Genomic DNA, 19,828 nt, shown 5'->3' with positions numbered 1-19,828 from the left:
GCAATGTTGAGAAGAAAAAACAGCACAGGAGAAGAAGATGTCACCAGATGGTATGTAGTTATCACATGGGCGTAGGAGAAGCTATAAATTAATTTTGATAGAATAATTACAGAAATTTTAAAATTCTGGATGCTAACATCTCTCAGTAAAGACAAACCAAGCATTTTCTTTCAATTGTAGACTAATCTACCCACACAACTTTCTTTGCAAGCTTGACTGTATTATGAGCCCTAGATAAAAATATGTATTAATTAAATTAAGTTAACAAATAAAATAATTTCAACGTACTAATATATGAGCCACTATTAATTTCAAGGCAGATTGGACCAGAGCAGTTTCATTTGTTGTGAACTTTGTAATAAACACTACTTATGGTAAACAACAGCAGAAGAATCAAAACAGTGAGATAAACCTTGTTTTATTTCACAGTAAATCATCATTTAAAATACAGTCTTATTCTAGTTAATGTATCAAATGTCTCATCTTCAAACTTCTGTCTAGCAATAAGTAACAATCAAATGATAACTCAAGAAATCAGTGCTCCCACAAAGGAGAAAAAGATAGATGACACTATAGTTGCACTGAAATAAGCAGTACTTAAACACAGGCTTCGTTTGCCTATAGTGCACAGACATGCTGGGAACAATTTTTGCTGTAATAACATCTATTTACTCTAGAGAATAATTTAGTTTATCATGGAAGATAGAGATGCTTTTAACTTAATTCTGCAGCCATTTTGGTAAGGTAGAAAAGCATAACAGCAAGATGAGAAAACAGACTGCAGTGAACACAAATAGATCCAATGGTACTGCAAAATTTGCCCAAAAAGAGTCTACAGTAACTTATTAAAACCCTGCAATTAAATTAATATGTTGCATGGGAGACTTAGTTTCATAGACTATGGAGTATTATAGACAGGTAAGTGCACATGAAGATACTAATGTTCAGAACAGGTCTATACACCATAGAAAAGATGAGAGAGAACCAAGTCCATGCTAGGGAAATGTCTGTCTCATCAATGCATTTTCTATAATGAAAACAGATATGTTTGGTAACTACCGTAATAACATGTGAAACAGAAAACTAATTACTATAGATAGCACCAAAAATATTTAAGTTCTCTAACCTGAATGAATCTTCATTTCTACTTTAAAGCACAAATATTTTTTCTATTGGAATATTGCTGGAACTTCATCAAAATTTCTCCAGACTCATTAGCACTGCTGCCTGTTTGTGAATTTCACTGCCAATATATCATATATGGCACCTGTAGTAAAATCTATACTTAAACAGTGGCCACTACTTTCCATATAAGATCCTGCATTCAGCCACTTGAAACTTTCTCCATATTACCAATTTAAGCTGAAATTCTTCATGTTAGATGACTGTTTTTGTAGCTGCTTGCTTTTAATTCAGCAAATCATTTCAAATTGTTATTGAATTTAGCTGAAGCAAACGTTTATTTTGTTTATCAACACCCACAATAATTCGTGGGAGGCCTATAATCCCTAGTGTGTCTTGGAATGAAGACAGACAAGGAGGGATTTGAGAGCGTACCATGATGATGTCAAGGAATACTCTACCAACGATCCAAAACTGATTATGCCTGAGCTTCTGAAAAATGAAGTTTCACACAAATTCAATACAGCCTTGTTTGAATCAGGCATCTAAATTCTTCAAATATTCTCTCTGTCTTGAGGCATAATTCAATCCAGAGCTGCAATAGCCTGAATTTCTTTTCTATCACTCCTCCAGAATGCTTTCAGGTTTCATTGTAGTGCAAAGAAAAGAAACTAAGAGCAAAGAAAATTTAACTTAGTTGCATTGTACTATTCCAGTGGGCAACAAAACTGGAAGGAGAAGAGAAATTAGTCTAACTGCAAGCGAAGCAATATGAGGAGGTGGATGTAGAAAGGAAACCAGAGAGGAGAGATAAAAGAAAAGATTCAGACTAGAATAAGCACAGGCTTAACAGAAATGTGGAAGGGTCCGAATGGATGCTTCAACATGTCAGTAGCCATCAGCACATACTTCTGTCAGACACTGAAATAAAACCATGGATTCTCAAGTTTTAATTCCCCTTTTTACAACAAATCTGAAACAAGAACACCTTATCACGATGAAGTCGTATGAAACTCTGCTGCATTCCTGTGTCTTGGTACAATGTACTGGAATTACCGAAGAGTCTAATGTTGGGTAGCTTAATGATGATGATGCTTAATGATGAATTTATTTCGTCTTTGCTTCTTGACCTGATTTCACAAAATAAAGCAGTCTTTCTCAACATAAGGACCTATTTTCAACTTCTTGTTTGAACTTCAAGCAAGTGAATAATACCTGTATTCAACAACAAGAGGATTTTACTATAAAACTGATGTTAATTTATTCTTGTAATTGCCTTTTAGTTTCAACACCCTTGACAGTCTAAGTTGCATTTTGTCAAAGAACTACACAATGCCTTTCTTCTCTACTAGTCTTGAACCTAACTCAATTTTTTTATACCCGCCTGTTGAAATGTATATGCTAGCCAGCAGTGCTAGGCAATGATTTCTGTGAGAAATACAGTCCTGTCAAACTTTTCTGCTTTCAACAGTACCCATATAAGCCTATTCCTTCTTTTTGAGTTGAACAAACAGATTTATGGCCACCAGGAATTCCTTAATGTTGGGGAAAATACAAATCTACCAAAAGACTAAAACCTGATACTATAATTTCCAAAATTTCTCTTCCAATTCTTTTCCACATTGTGGAAATTCAAGGACTCAGGGATGATATGTAAAATCTCAATGAGACTGGTTTCTTTCTGTGGAAGTCAGGTATATAGAAAATCAGGCTTATCATAAAATTCTAATAGTCAACCTTAACTAAGGAACAAGTTCTTACCAACAGACTACTATGTTTTTTGGAGAACATGCTTTTACATTGTTCCAGGTTATTTGCAGTATCTGCTGAAGAAGTCTAATGAAGTTTAGAAGAATGACAGCCTTAAGGAGAAGTACATAGCACATTTAAGGAAATATTAATAAATTTTATTAGCAAGCAAGGCCAACAGTATGGTTGCTATCTATACAAGAGCCATTTCTGACTATTAAGTACAAATAAAACAACTGTCTGGGGTTTTTTTTCCCCTCACTGCCATGCTACTAATATGGATTATGCTGTCAGAAAATTCTAAACAGATTAAATTGAAGAATTACTTCAGTTGCATTGTAGGGCACTGCAATGAAAAACAAAAGGCAAGAGCTCAGTTGTTACAAAAGAAAGAATAGCAGAAATATTAAATTTTCTGTTGTTATCACCTATTTTTTCTGAGAATACTATCATTGGGGTGTATATATAAATTACAGAATCTTGGGAATTGTTTTCTCTTCAAAATTACAGGTCAGGTAGAAAAATATTATAAGCAGCCAAACATACAGAACATGACAAGAACACTGAGAAAAAAAACAAACAAACTTAAAAACTACTTAAAATGTTTAGCTCACCTTTCCAACAGCAGCAGCCACTCTGTTGGTCTCCCCTGCTCTTTGCTTTCATTGCAGTGTCCAGCATTATGGCTGAAGGAATAGAGTACAGCAGAACCCCGCTAATTTACCTTACGAATTCACATACCTCATAATTCGCACACAAAAATTTGCCACTTTCCCAACTTCTTAGGAAAAATAAAATTGAAAATCCTGTAGAGATGGCTTCTACCACTCAAATCACATCACATTAATAAATATGCTACAAAATATTGACTACTGCATTATTCGATATTACCATCAAAATGTAAACTAGTTTAGTAAAGAAAATACATTTGTTTAGAACATCACCATGTACCATGGCACTGATTTGCTCATTGTAAGTCGTTTACTTACAAACTTTGAAAGTAACACAAGGACTGCCTGCCAGTCAATTTAGGGCAGCTCTACTGTACTTAAAATTGTAATGTCCTCATTGATATGCTTTTATCCACAATTTTCTTCAGACTGTATCGCATGGGAATACTGCAACTACACTTAACTATGTCCTGTTATGTATTATAATTAGCATCCTCTCACTGTTTTAATTACTCAGGCTTTCTCTTTCAGAAGATTATATATTCTGTTTAGTGTTTGGCTTTTCTCCTACATTGATTTTTTTTTAATGCAATATATAATACCAAGTGAAATTCAGCTTTGGTGTATTACTCTGATATTTAATGAAAAACTAATGAAAACCTATTTATCACTTGATTTTCCGATCCAAAAGATAGATTATCCTAAAAAATCACTACACCTCTGTCTCAAGCCAAAAATCAGAAATCCGATTCATTCCCAACTGCCATTCTTTTAATATAATCAATAAATTGCATGGCATTTCTGACCTGGGATGATATTTGTGAAGTTTAGATCAGGCACCAGTTTAATGCAACTCCCATGCTTCTCCGGACAAAAGACAGCATATTACCACATTCAATTAATCAAATTGACAACTGTGAAAAAAATCTTACTGGTCTGACATCCCCACATGAGTTGGTAAATTGCCGTGCCAAGCCAAAATCCAGCATGTAACACTTCCTACAGGTGCTAGGAAAACGTCCCATTGCAAAGTTAGACTAGGAAGAAAAACAAATACAGATAGGTAGATAGATACACACACACTTCAATATGTGCACTTATTAATGCAGTAACACAATGATAGAAAATCCATGTGTTATGTATTATGTATCATGTATTCCATGAGCTGGAAACTGAGTGAGGACTTACAGAGGTAATTCATTCTGAAAAGCTTCAGTACATTTTCTTATTTGCCTCTATAGATTAACATTCCATGTTAGCACTTTAAAGAAAAATTCTTCAACACTGCTAGTTTATAATGTTTGAATATGTTGTTTGAATCTGTTCAAGTTTTTCCCCACCAAATCCCCTTAAAACGGATTACATGATATAAAAAAAGATAAAGCTAAAAACAAGTTCTGTGAAATGGAATTGAAACTACAGATCTGAGCAAGATGGAAGTTTAATGCAACTAACTCTAGAGAAACTACTTTTCTTTTTCCACTAAGTGAAACAGCAGTACTATTCTAAGTAAATCTGAAATTCACAGCTGCTTCAATGTCAAAGGTAAAAATCAAAACCATGAATTAAAATGAGTGTAATCAACATTATTTTTAAATGGAACAATTTCAGCATTGCCTAATTCATCACGAGGCAAATAACCAACCAAAGATTTCAAGATTTCAGCTCAGCACAAAGTTTGCTTTTAGTATAATCCATCTAAAAGATATATAATAAAAGATAAAATGGACTTGTATTTTCAAGTCAGGAAAACTGCATGCTAGAAGAAATCATGCCTTCTTTTGCATGTGTAAGTTACAACTTAACTCCTAAAGGGGAAGAAAAATTCTTTCTTTTATGAATCTAACATATTGACTCACATTGCTGTTTACCCTGGCTCAACACTTAGTTTTCTGGTTTTTTTCCATCCCCTAACAGCATTCTCCACTTCCATCCTACTTGAGCCCGTAGACTCAAAGATACAGCTAGATAACAAGATGTCCCCAGTCCATCCTGCCAGCCATAAAGGAACACGTTTCCCATTCAAAACTTGAATTGTTTTCATCATTAAAATTTTGCGCTCCAGCTAACTCCTCCTCACCTATTTCACTTGACATTCACTGCCTCTGAGTCCTTTCCCTATTAAATGAAGTCTTGAGGATGGGTCAAGGAGAGTACAAGTTTCATAAAAAGTTGCAAGGAAGAAGTGACGAAAATGAAAATTGCCTAATGCACAAGAACTTATCAGAGGTTTTATGTAAACTTCATTCAGCTGACAGGAAATTTAGCTATATATGCCAGATATAACCAGCCATATTTGCATCTATTAGAAAACTAAGATTTACTTATTTTTTCCTCATTTACAAATTTTGAAAGTTCAGAGTTCTAATGGTATTGTTAATACAGAGCAATATTAAAAATAGCCTATGTAATTTCAGATATAAATTCAAAGAAAAACAGAAAAATAAGAACAAATGCGTGATGCTATCAGGAAGGCACTGTTCTCATGACATTCTGACAACACTCATTTTATTAGAATTGCACAATAAAACAATTGAATAGTTTTCTCTTACAGTCTGTCTGTTCTTTCCTTGTTTGTTGTAAATATATTAAATCGCAAAAAACAAGCTATTAAAGAGCTTATAAAAACACCCTACAGTTAGTATCTATTCTTTTAGATTTATTATGTGAAGATACTAATTGCCATTAGCCAAACCCATTATATCATATCTCATGGCAAATACTCTTGATTGCATGACATTACATATAAGAGCTGGAAGTTTTAACTACAGAAGATTGCAAGGCGGCCTAAGTAACTGGAGACAATGATGACAAAGACCGAAGTTATTGTTGCTGCAATCCAACACTAATTAATAGAAAAAAAATCTGTCCTACCTGATGAATAAACATTCAATTTGCTGTGTCTCATCATTTTTCATTTTAACATCTAGTATGGAACTATTCTTATTTATGCAGCCACCTAATGACCACATATTACCTGCCTGTTTTGATTTTAATGGGCAGACTTACCGGTTTTATGTCCCTGTGCAGGAATCCCACAGAATGAATACTTTCAATAGATTCCAAAATCTGCTTCCCAAGCCGCAGAGTGGTACTAATGGTGAATGTTCCTCGAGACTGGCTCCGACGCAGATCTGCCAGGTTCCGACCCTGATCAAATTAAAACGACATTTTCATAAAAAAATACTAATACCAAGATTCACAGATTAGCATAAAGTCTTCCTACTTCTTCTTGAGCTGTTTATGGTTAACCACAAAATACTCTCATTACCTGTTTTCATATTCAAGGATAACACATCTCACCTAAATGTAATGAGTATATGTCCCCGAGTATCTCCAACATTACATTTAGAATCTATTTTTGAAAATATGAATCTTAGTATCTTTCTGGTCCATATTATTTATGAGTAAACTAATCTCTATTAGAAGACTAGTATATACACTATTAGTTAATGTTATATCTGTCACAACTGAAAGGCCACTGAGAAAATGCTCACAAAGACTTCTTTACACTCACCTCTTGAAGGAAAAGTACATAATTTATTTAATTATACAGTATATCTTGGATGACTTAACCAAACAGATGAAATATATACTATGCAGGAAATGCAACCCCATGACATCACAGAACTGTTGGTCTGTCAAAATAACAGATGACCAGCAGTATGAACTAGGGCACACTTCTTTTTCCAGTATTCGTCTTCACCAAGATGATAAAGGATATTAATCCCACAACTTTAAGTGCTCATCATCCATTTTATCCCTTTTCACAGGAACAATTCTTTCAGTAAAGTGAATTAAACTTGCAAAGGGTATTTTTTCACTGTCGTCAAAAAAGCCAACAAAATGCACAGGCTAATATATTATGTTTTAGACTATCTTCAAGTGAAGACTTCAAAGGAATGTGAATTATCTCAGAAGACATCACAGTTCACTCTTTCAATAGTCAGGTCTTTATGAGGATGCAAGCTTTCTCCTTTCTGAGAGAATTATGGAAAGGATATCAAAGGATAAAGATATAAGGATATGCTCAATTTAGGTTTGCTCACTACTAGGCATCATGATCTTTGAGGGTTTTTTTTTAATTTGCTATCCTCTAAAATTTTACTGGTATTTTCATATATGCTTGGCTAATAAACCAAAACACACAAGTAAACTTTGAGCTCTGTTTGATACACTAACCTGCAACTGCATGACCACATAGTTAAATCTGTCATTCCTTCCACATCCAATGAATCTACAGACATGATCTTTTCCTGAGAGAAAAAGAAGCAAATTAGCCAATAATAATGACATTCTGTGGCTTATCCCTTTAAATATCTAGCAAATTACTGGAAGAGATAGTCATATTTCTTTAGACATGTTTGATAAACTAAGTCACTCATAGTTCAATAGCTGTAAAACCAATGTCAATTGTACCCCAATTAAATAAAAGTTTTCTTCGATAAAATATGCAGCCCCACCACAGCTATCACTCTTCCATAAGAAGACATGCATGGCAACATGCCTACATGCCCACAAATCTGCAGCGCTTTGGATTGGGAAAAAGTTATTCTCTCGCAAAGCTGATGGTTTGTTATAGACAGTATTCCTAGCCACCATTCCTCTTTTTCTATAAGCTGCAGCTGCTGCTCTGAGAGAAAACAGTAGTAGTTACCTGCAGGTCATATTTTCTATTTAAAAATTTGTAGAAAATGTAATTCAACTAATCTGATTTATGAATATCTTTCTCCAGAATATGAACTTTGCTGTATAGCTACAAAAGATAAATTCAGCTCAGGTACATTGAAGCAGAGATAAAAGAACTGTAATAGTTAGAAAAAAATAAAAATCACAGTTTGGTTTAAGCCAATTTTCTTTAAAGCCTCTTCCTGCCCTATGAGCAAACTGTGGAGAAGAGGGCTGGTCAAAAATAATCTCCTTACTATCCTTCAGTTGTAAGTCGAAGCATGAGATTCCCAAGTAAACAGAGAAAAAGGCAAGCCAAAGACTGCAGTAGGGAAACAGAAGGGGAATGTAACCTCATTGTCATTTTGGTATCTCTGTTCATTGACTTGGAGAGAAGCTGGGATCCTTTATTGACCGCATACTATGACAGGACAGGGAACTATAGGGTTTAAGTCCCTAAGGCCATTTACCTTATCTCCTGACATGGAAGCTACAGCCAAGAGAAAGCTGATGGTCACAAGTGGATGCTAAATCTGTGTAAAATTCTTGTCACCTAAGGTTTCTTTCATGAATTTCTTTACTCTGAGGATTAGTAGAATGTCATAAATAGAAAAAAAGAAGTGGTAGGAAAAAAGCAACTAAAAATTTCAAAAAGCTGCTTTCAAAACACTATTACTGCTAGCTACAGATCTGGGGGACTTTTTTGTACTCCTACATTCATAGCTCCATCAAAACCCTAAAACTGGGCCTACAACTTCTGAATATTCTCACTTGACAGGAGAGTGGTTGCCTGTTTATTGCTTCCTTTCCTGCCACATACAATTAAAACAGATAGGCCCACTTAAACAAAGAAAATGGTACAGGATTCAAAAGTAATTTATTTTTTAAAAATTATTTTAAAAGAAATCTGTACAACTTCTGCAAACACATAAGTGCTAAGCTGTAAGTATCACTGCTTTTCTTCCACTTTTTCCTTCTACCCATTTGTTTAAGACAGGCAATATTTACAGGCAGTATAACTTTAAGAAGAAAAAGGATTTGCAGCAAATTTGTCAAGAAATTTTGTATATTCATCACTGCAGTTTCCAGTTAATGAAGTCTCATCTCAAATATTTGTGATTCATTTTACAGCCACTGTGGGTGTGCTGAAGGAACATCTTCAGAGAAACATAGATTAGTCAGATTTCATCTGACAAACTCAGTAAATGCCCAAAACTCAGTTTGGTTAGAGAAACCCCATTTTAACTGGAGCAGCAACTCTAGTTGTGTGGTAAATTCTCTGGAAACTAACTTTTATAAAAATCTGAAGAAATAGGAAAGGACAAAAGTAGGGCCTGTACACCTTATTCAAACAGCACGATCCTCCGCCACCCCAGCATGGCTATACACACCTATTATACCATTGCAGATACCTTCAGTGCCTTTTTGCTCAGCAAGATAAAAGTATTTTCTCACACCAGAGAGGCACACGGCTGGGGAGCAGGGGGAGAAGTTGGTAATAGGCCGCAGTGAACAACTATGCCCTTGACAAGCTTCCGAGGGAGGGTATGAAGCCTACATGCCATTCCCCAGGCTGCAGTGTATCAATACAGCTAGCTTTTCAGACTACACCAGATGCAACCCATCACTAAATTATGCTAGAGAGCTGTAAACGAGTGAGGGAGAAGTCTGTAAGGTTGTGTGAGACAGAAACCAAGTGAGTGAGTCTCACTCTCACTGAGTGAGATGTGATAAATCTGTCTTCTCCCATCTGACTGTGGGAACAGATGGCTTAACAACATGATTAAACAAAACAACCATCTGTCACAGCAAATTTCTTCTAAAAAAAGAAAAATAAAAGCAGAGATTAAAGAGTTAAACAGTATTCTGGCAAGAATAATCAGGAGACAGCATCATTGGGGGTGGAGAAATCAAAGATGCAATTGATGACTATTCTGTAATAAATGGCTGTTTCAGTGAACATACTCCTCCTTCATAATTAAGAGAAGTCATACAACTACTAACGTGTTTGAGCATGTTTTGCTAGATCAGTGTCTTACAAGAGTTTCTTTGAAGTTTTTCATTATTCACTGTACTTCATACCTACAAAGTCATGACTCATTTCATCTCCTCAATTAATGACCACCCTGGTTTAATTTTCAAAATTCTGAAAGGAAAAACAATAAAAAATAGTACATCCCTGCACTTCTGCCAATAGCTATTCTCATTTCAGTTTTACAGTTTCTGTGAAATAAAATTCTAATTCAGAAACACTCAAAAGCATGTTTAAAACCTTGAGAATGCACCTAGCTCTAATAAAGACTGGAAGAGCTGTTTTGCTGGATTGAGACATATTACACCTATTTAATTCTTTGCTAAAAGCCTGTTTCTTCATAATTCTCCCAGAAATTGTTCATGATAATTTTTTAAAAAAAAAACTCAGATCCACACATCAAGAGAATTCTGAATTACACTGTCAACTCACTGCCTCTCATTACATACTATTCATAGATCAAACTTTCCAAATATTTGCAAGAAAAAGGATTTTCATGACAATTACATTCCTTCCTCATTTATGTCAAAAGTAACTAGAGCACCTTGAAAGTATGAGAACATAATGCCTTTGAGAAAAGGATAGTAATTATATACATACATATACACACACATACACGCCAAAAAGGGATAGGAGAACAAGATATAAGTTGGTCTCAGAGGATGTATGCTATTAGAAGGTTGTTACAGAAATATCCTAAAAGAACTGTTTACAATTTTACCTGCTCTGAATTTGTATGAAAAAAAAAAACTTGTCAAAAATAAGAAAAATTTCTGCATGGTAAATGAAGCATTTAATAAAAAAAAAAATTCTTCAAAAAGCAATGATAAAGTTGTTTTCTACTCCCCATTTTTGCCCATTTTTCTTGACTTTCTCTCTGCTTCGTATTTTTAGCTCTTGCACACTGAAAACTTGGGAAGGTAGAAAAATTAATGGAAATGGCTCCTAGAAGCCAGGATTTTATGTAAAGCATAAAATGGTCTCCACCATAATCTTATTTAATAAAAGTCCTTTAGGTATGGATAAAAATATAGCCATGTAAAAATAAAGTTACATATCTGTGCAAACTATAAATCTCAATACATGCAAAAGGTTCAACCTTGACCCATCTCTTACTGTTGTCACTTTCCTGATCACAGAATCTTTGTGTTGGAAGGGACCTCTAAAGGTCATCTAGTCCAACCCCCCTGCAATGAGCAGGGACATCTTCAACTAGATGAGGTTGATCAGAGCCCCATCCAACCTGACCTGCAATGTTTCCAGGGATGGGGCATCTACCACCTCTCTGGGCAACCTGTGCCAGGGTTTCACCATCCGCATGGTGGTGAAAAATGTCTTCCTTAGATCTAGTCAAAATCTACCCTCTTTTATTTTAAAACCATTACCCCTTGTCCTATCCCAACAGGCCCTGCTAACAAGTCTGTCCCCATCTTTCTTATAGGCCCCCTTTAAGTACTGGAAGGCTGCAATAAGGCCTCCCTGGAGCCTTGTCTTCTCCAAGCTGAACAACTCCAACTCTCTCAGCCTGTCCTCCTAGGAGAGGTGCTCCATCCCTCTGATCATTTTTGTGGGCCTCCTCTGTACCTGCTCCAACAGGTCCATCCATGTCTTTCCTGTGCTCAGGGCGCCAGAGCTGGACGCAGGACTCCAGGTGGGGTCCCATCAGAGCAGAGTAGAGGGGCAGAATCCCCTCGCTCGACCTGCTGGCCACGCTGCTTTGGATGCAGCCCAGGATACAGTTGGCCTTCTGGGCTGCCAGCGCACATTATCTACAATGTTCCCAATCTAAAACCAGAGCAGTTACACTGTAATGCGGAACTTGCACAGCAATGACTAAAGGTCACCTCTAGTGTTACAGAATCATTCACTTTTTTTTTTCCTTTGTTTTTGTTGTTGTTGTGGTGGTGGTTTTTAACTGCGCAAGAGAATAATAAAACATAGAAATTAAGGAATAATATTTAGATTGTTTTCTCACAAGGAAGGTTGGCAAAAGAGGTCCTTCTGAAGGTCTCATACAAAATCAGTGTTTCAGTTATATAAAACCTTCTATTTATTGTTTTCCCAGAGAACTAACATTGAGAAAATAAATAACAAAGATCTTTATTTGGATTATTTGCCTCATTGGATCTGTTGTTCCGGTGTTTCATTACTCTGCTTTTTTCATCTAGACAGCATTTCCTATGATTCAGTAGAACCAGAGACTCTTCTGCAGGAAGACTTGGATTGTTAAAGGAATTCTACTCCCAAAGGAAGACTGATAAGAAAATTATAACTTCTGTAAGGCCCTATGGCAATTATTCACAAATCTTTTTTTTCATTATTTCAGCAGGTATTTTTGGTTTTCAAAAGTATTTTAAAATATTTTTAAAAGTTTTACTAAGAGAAAAGTATTTTTGTAACATCTTAACTCAAACTTCACTAGATTTAAATTCACGGTAGAAAGTTATAAGGCACTCCAGTTATGCAGTCATACATAAGGCTACGTTTTTACAAATACATTGGCATTGTAGTGCTACCAAATTCCAATATTTTATTTCAGTTAGTAATATTTTCCTTATTACTTCAGCTGCTTCACCTATACCATTTTAAAGGTGCTCGTTTTTGTTAAAAATATAAACAAGCCCATGTGTGCAGAAAAAAAAAAAGGGTAAAAAATTAATTCTGAGCATTTAAAAACCCAGGAGTTAGACAAATGTTTTCTAAATCTATGATTGGTAATACTGAAATTAACTATTAATCTCTGGACTAGAAACTCTAAAATTCAAAGAAAGATAATATACAGTCCCTGAATCTCCTTGCTCAACTATATAATATTAGACATTTTTGTGAAATTCTTTAAAAAAAGATATAAATATAGGAACAGATTGTTAACACTGTAGCATGTGACATGCTTGTCCTCTTAAAACTATAGAGGCTGTTGATTTCTGCTGCAATGTGACCTTTACTGCAGATTAAGCAGCACCATATGTCATGCAGATTTTGTTTTATTCAGACTAAGAGTTTGGAAAAGTCAGGCTGCTGACTGAGACAGATGTATTTGACAGAATCTTCCAAATGCAAAATAATTTTTTTTAAAGAAAAAAGTCACCCTTTAAACTTTCTTTTTATAATCTTACGTTGTGAAAAGCAATGAAGGGAAGTCACTGGATATTTATCTGTATTGATAGCTTCAGACATTAAAGTATTTAAAGCTACATCAAAAGTGATTACTCAAAGCCGTGATTCTAAATCGTCAAGGACTTGAACCCTAAAAGTATTTCAGGGCTCTACGTGCCAATAATTTTTTTTTATCCAAGGTTGGTTTTTTTGGGGTGGGGTGGGGGGTGGTGGTTTTTTGGGTTTTTTGGGGTTTTTTTTTTCCCATTTCAACGTTAGAATTATTCATGGCAATACTTACAAAGGCAAAGAAATACAAATATTCTTATCCTGGATGCTATGTGAAAGACCCACAAATACTCAGTGCTAGATAGTACAGAAGAAAAGCGACCATCTTAGAAGGGGAAATACAAACCTAACACCACCACCACCAAAGTCTAGAGCAAAAAAAGGTAAGAAGATATGGATCCAGAATAAGCAACAGCTGAGCATAGGTTTTGCAGTAATTTAATCTTTTTGCTCTTCTTTTTATTTTCATGTCATCCTGTTTCAAAGAAAAGGTTCATTGTAGCAAAACTTTCAGAAGCTGAAAGAGCTTCTATTCCACTTTTAATAACCATTTAGCAATAACACACATAATATGGGGAATATTTACTCAAACTATGACTAAATAGAGATTATAATGATTTTTAAGATGATACACTGACATCTACTTCTGGCATATCCAGGGTACAGCCCTACCTTGCAATTTCTTCAACACAGCTACTTCCATCTTCAGTACTTGCTTTGGCTGCTGAGCTGATTCGACCTTCAGTGCAACGTTTTCCCGAGTAAGCAAGTCCAGTGCATCGTAAATTTCTCCAAATCCTCCACCTCCTATTTTCCTCAACTATATTGGGCACAAAAGAAAGAATAAAAACAGATTTAAAGGAGGGGAGAAGAAAATAAAGGAAACAAAACATCGATATTTCTTTGCACTGCCTGCCATAGTGCAAATGCTGTTGTATTACTAATAGATTTTAAAATAACAAGAGCTACTGAATAACCTACAAAGGTATTGTTAACCACAGTTTTGAAAAGAATCCTAGGAAAACAGGTTGATACACCTGATCTCCATCTGCACTAAACTTCTTGTATCTAGAATTCTATTTATACAATAGAATAGTGCAGTAGCATTCCCGGCCTGAATCTGACCAAAGTCAGCATGCTGAATAAAGTCTTTCCTCAAACAGAGGAAAATACTACTACCAGAGGCCATCAAATACAAATGCTCAGTGATGTTTTTAAAATATACCATCTTTTTTCAGAAATACACACGCTGAATACTAAAGGTATAAAAGTTCTTGGACTTACTGAAGAGAGACAGCATTTTCTATTACATGCAGTGACTTATACATAACAGCTAAATCATAAACGATAAGAAATGGCGAAGACTATCTTTGAATATGTATTTTAAACGTTACTCACATATACTTACAGTTCACCAATACCATTCTTACCAACAGACGTACTAAAGAAACTTGTCCCACTGAAAGTTTCATCCGCGTTAGGAAGAGGTAAAAAGAATGCTCCTGGTGTATTAATTAGTTTGCACTATATTCAGTGCAAATATTAATAGTTGTGTTTTCACTCTGCTTTAAACGTTCACAGGGAACAGAGGCTTGTCTGGCTTTCAGTATCAAAAATATCAATGTATTTCATGTAATGCTTTCATATGGTGATCTCCCCTGTATCTACCATTCTAAAACTGATAAAAGAGAAAAGGAGACAAAAAGAACTTACCCTAAGAAACACACAATACTGTATTTTTACCTTGAAAGAACTGACATGGTTATCTAAATGTAATTTGAAAACATACAGTTGCTAAGGTTATATGACTACACTGTATTAAATGTCATCTAAACATTTTGGGGATCTAGAGAGCAGCAACATGCTAACCTATCTCCAGATTCTGAAATAAATCTCATGTCTCCTAGCCCAGACAATCATCCATCTTACTGAGAAGGAAAAAGAATGTTTAAAATAGCCTAGGCCCCTAAGAATAAGGAAGAAGGTAAGAGATAAAATACTCATATTGTTTACTTGCATTTTTCAAGTCATATCACACAGAATTTTTATTCTGTAAGATTACAACAGTACTCAGTATTTCATCATGCATTTTCTGTACTGAAGATCTTTTACCCTCACAAGCAACTGCTATTTCAGTATTCTTAGGATGAGGAAAATATAGTCCAAGATACGTAGTGTTATCTAGATTACTCACTTCTGGACAATTCATTGCCAATTTTTAAAAAGTGCATAGGATAAACAGCACACCACATTTTCAGACCTATAGAACTAACCCACCTAAATATCTGCTTCTAGTGCAACACCTATTGACTACAAATTCACATGTTCATTTCTTTCTAGTGAGCACACTAGCTGTTAGCAAATGCAATCTCCTCCACAGGTTGTATGCTTCCTCTGGAGCAGCATAACATGCATGCTACCAACACAGGCTTAAGCCTGTTACTTTTTAACCTACATATTTCAAGAACTTAAAAAGTTCAAGCACAGAGTATCACAAATCCTGAATAAGAAGTTTGTGTCTTTGGACATGACTTGTTTAAGGTACTACTCAGGTAAGAATCTATGGTTAACTCTGAAATAACGACAAACTGTGAGAAATAGAAACCTTTCAAGTCCGATGAAATACTCAATGTAACTTGGTTATGTTCAGATGTATTTTATATATGCAGAGTGTTAGTTCTTACAGAAAAGAGAGAGATGTCATCTACATATTGGGAAAAATAGCAAGTTTTATCAGGATTATTTTTTTTTTTTAATTTTGGTTTTAAGTATGTGTGTATCTATGTACATCTCTTGATGTAGTTTCATGACTAATTTGGCCATTTTAAGTCTGTGCTTTTCCATTCCACCTCTTGGTCTGGTAATGCCATTATCTTGCCTGAGCTCTGAGCTATTAACAGGGCTCCAACAGTTAAACACAGGCATTGATCTGACTGTAGTTTTCAGCATAGGCACACAGATTTTCAGCATACTACAAGCACAATGGAGAAAGTGAGAATGCATGGTGAAAAAGGCGAGCGGGGAAGAAGAAAGAGGTGACACAGGCATCCTCACCTGTATACAAACTTACAGCAGTTTATCATATAACTTCATTTACCACCTTTGAGAAACGGCCAGACTGAGAAAGACTGCCTTTGAAGGGTGTTTTTTTTTCCCCTTGTGTGCTTAAAAAAATTTAACAAACCAAAAAAAACCCACCACAAAACAAGAACACACCACCACACTAATATGATAAACGGCTCAATTTCTATCCTCAGATAAAGTACACCAGAATCATTAGCACACATCCAATAACGACATCAGTCAATAATTCCAGGCACAAATCAACCTCTCTTTGTAGGGGGGGGGAAATTGCCACACCCTTTGTCACTGGGTCACACACCACATTCAGCAATGAGCCCATGTTTTTCTTGGTCATATTTTTGTTCCCAACACCCCTGTAGAAGCCCTTCTTGTTGCTTTTCACATCCCTCACCAGTTTCAAATGCCAGCTGAACTCTGGCTTTCTTATATATTCAATACAACACACAAAGGCCATGTCTCCATATTAATCTTGGGCAGTCCACCCCTGTTTCCACCTTTTGCTCACTTGCATTTTGCTTTTGAGTTCAGGAGTTGGCTGTTCAATAATACTGGACTCCTGCTATATCTGCTCAAAATCTTTTACCTTGACAAGGACCACGTTACCCTCATTTACACCTGCACCACATTCTCACATTTTGTACATTAGTTTCCAGCTTCTCTTCTTTGCATTCAGCATCTCATACCCAAACTCATTCTCTCTATCCTCTCCATTCTTCCACTCCTCTCTCTATGCACACTTTAAGTCTGAAGCGTACAATTTCCAGTATGTTTTATCTTGGTACTTTCACTTAGACTGCATATTGAATGACGTTCTTAAACCTACCTAAAAACAACTATTGTTACAATCAAGTCTCTCCAAGTCAGGATTATAGTAAGTGTTTCAAAGGGAAAAAAGAGGGACAAGAAAAGGCATCAACAGAGGATAAAAACAAATGCTAATAGATACAGAGACCAAGGGGAAGGGAGGCTGTCAATGAGGAACAAATATTTTATGTCTTTTTCCAGGAATGTCCAGGTTAAAATTAAATTTAATTGAGCATAGTTTTTTTTAAATGCTCGTGTCCACCTATTCCAGGTAGGTGTTCATGATTACAAAGACCAAGGTCCTGAACAGTAAAAATTCTGAAAACTGAAAAAAAATTTCAGCTGCAAATCCTTACATAACTTCTAGAGTGTGTACATTTTTTTCTTAAACTGGTTACAACTAAATATCATTCAATCATAATACAGAGCTGCCATTCTTCAATGGTGGAAAAAAAAGCAGGATATTGGAAGAGTTCCACAAGGAACAATCCGAAGTACTACTTCTGGGGGAACAGTACTCATCGTCCCAAAACTCGAAAGTCCACTGGTTTATACCACCTCATCTTTCTACACAAGGAATTTAATTTAATTAAATTTAGAGGAATTTAAGTCCTCTGCTGCTTCAAGAACACTAGCAAAAACTTCAATACTTCATAACCTAACAGACAGTATTGATTATGTTAAGAGATATGGGTCAAGCACTAAGGAATTTCTAAAATTTGCATGCTATTTTCTTCCACTGGCAGACTGTCCTATGAAATACTGAATTCAAAAAGAAGCATATTGCCTTAGACGCCACCAAGAAATCCTTAATGTTTGCTACAGAAGTTAAGAAATTGAAGAGAGTTACCCACAGACAATATTTGGCACTTATCTACCTGTAATACTTGATTTGGAAAACATGCAAGTTAAAATGTATAATCACATGAGATGAACAACAGCCTACTCTCAAAATTTCCAAAAGACATCGATCTGGTCATTATTCATCATTACACATGAAAGAAAAGAAAACTGAAGAAAACAGGACTACGGTTGCACTTACTAGACAACTGAGTAGTTTTGTGGATAGTGATATATTAGTATACCATAATCTATTTATAATGCTATTTTATTCTATTTGAACTGTCTCAAGGCTATGCTCTTGGTTTATACTTCACTGCAATATTGAGATGCAATATAAGAAGGTATTTTACAAATAGTAACACTCTAAAGATAGCCTTTTAGGTTCTATTTACACAAAGGGAAATATAAAGGTTTTCTACACAAAGCCAGTATCAGTTTCCTATAGTTTTAACTAAGGATAGGGCACAAGATAGTTGAAATTATTTTCTCTACATGAATTTGAAATGGATGATGAATCTGTGTCTTCTATATTCAGTCTCACAGTTTTAAATAAAATATTGAAATATGGGAGTATATAATATATAATATAAAGCAAAGATGGTACAAAAAAAAAAAAAAAAGTGATTCAGTATCCACTCACATCCTACTAAACACACAGAGATACCCAGAATGTTCTATTATGAAGTGGCTTTTTTTTTTCTTCTTCTTTTTTTTTCCCCCCAAATCTCAAAAAAAAAAAACCCAGAAGCAAAAAATTCTAAAGTGATCGGGGGAATGGTTAAGGAACGATTCCCAGCAAAAATAGTTTCAAATGGATACTACTTCCCTCTAGATGTAAATCTAGCACACAATCAAATGGATATCAACCAGCTGGGAATAAATCTATGCTACAAAACATAACAAACAAAAATAATTTCTAATTGGAAGAGCAGCAAGGTCCTGAAAGACCTTCCTATAAGAAGTAATAAATCTCACAATCTGACTAGTTTCAAGGGGGTGCCTAACTAAGTTCCAAAACAATCTGACATAATCACTGCCTGATTAGGTTCAATATACTAACAGGACTCTTCCAGTTGTGCTCTGAACAGGCACTAAGTCAGGATTTAAAAGTTTTCCTAGGCCCTTACCAGGAAAAAAAACCCACCTTAAATCCATATACCTTCTTTTTAAAGTGGAATAAGAGAAACAAGTGGTTTTAAAGTACTTTCATCATTTAACATAAGTATTAAGAAAATGTGTATCTCTCAAGAATGTTGAAACATATTTCAAAGCACAAACTGCTTCTTTTTAAAAACATGTTTTAAGGAAGAAATCAAATTGCAGGAAGGCATACTCACCACCTTCCATCTTTCTTTGACCAAGATTCCCACACTGAGGATGTCAGGCTGCTCCCCTCCTCCACTCATTGCAACCTCCTGACACGAGAGAGCTGCTATGCAAAGTCTATGTCAGTAGAAACCATCCAGATCCCAGGAGTGGATTCCATTTAACCAGTGACTGCAGAAACAGAGCAGAACATGATTAACAGAATAACATGAAATACAGGAAAAGATTATGTTTCTCACCTAGCACCTTAACTAGTTTTTGTATCCCATAGTGACTTCTGTTGGAATTCTAGCCAAACAACTTCCAGCACAGAAAGGAATTCAATTACATTCTTCATTATTTTTTTAACCTGCTCTCTCTCAAA

At 35.4% G+C, this 19,828-nt stretch overlaps 1 protein-coding gene across 1 annotated transcript in view; it reads right to left on the bottom strand.

Annotated features, from left to right (window-relative positions):
- TTBK2 (tau tubulin kinase 2) overlaps positions 1 to 19,544 on the bottom strand; it is a gene marked incomplete at its 5' end in the record, with an annotated part of 66,110 nt that extends 46,566 nt beyond the window's left edge. Inside the window, 5 exons of the mRNA XM_082000044.1 lie at positions 4,475 to 4,579; positions 6,552 to 6,692; positions 7,725 to 7,798; positions 14,080 to 14,227; positions 19,476 to 19,544. Of these exons, the coding sequence (XP_081856170.1) occupies positions 4,475 to 4,579; positions 6,552 to 6,692; positions 7,725 to 7,798; positions 14,080 to 14,227; positions 19,476 to 19,544 (537 nt within the window). The remainder of the gene's footprint in view (positions 1 to 4,474; positions 4,580 to 6,551; positions 6,693 to 7,724; positions 7,799 to 14,079; positions 14,228 to 19,475) is intronic.
- Positions 19,545 to 19,828: the final 284 nt, after the last annotated feature.

Source organism: Phaethon aethereus (assembly GCF_964289735.1).
Source record: "Phaethon aethereus genome assembly, chromosome: 5".
Classification (NCBI taxonomy): Eukaryota; Metazoa; Chordata; class Aves; order Phaethontiformes; family Phaethontidae; genus Phaethon; species Phaethon aethereus.
Note: the sequence above shows the minus strand (reverse complement) of the source record. Positions and strands in the feature narration are given on the sequence as shown.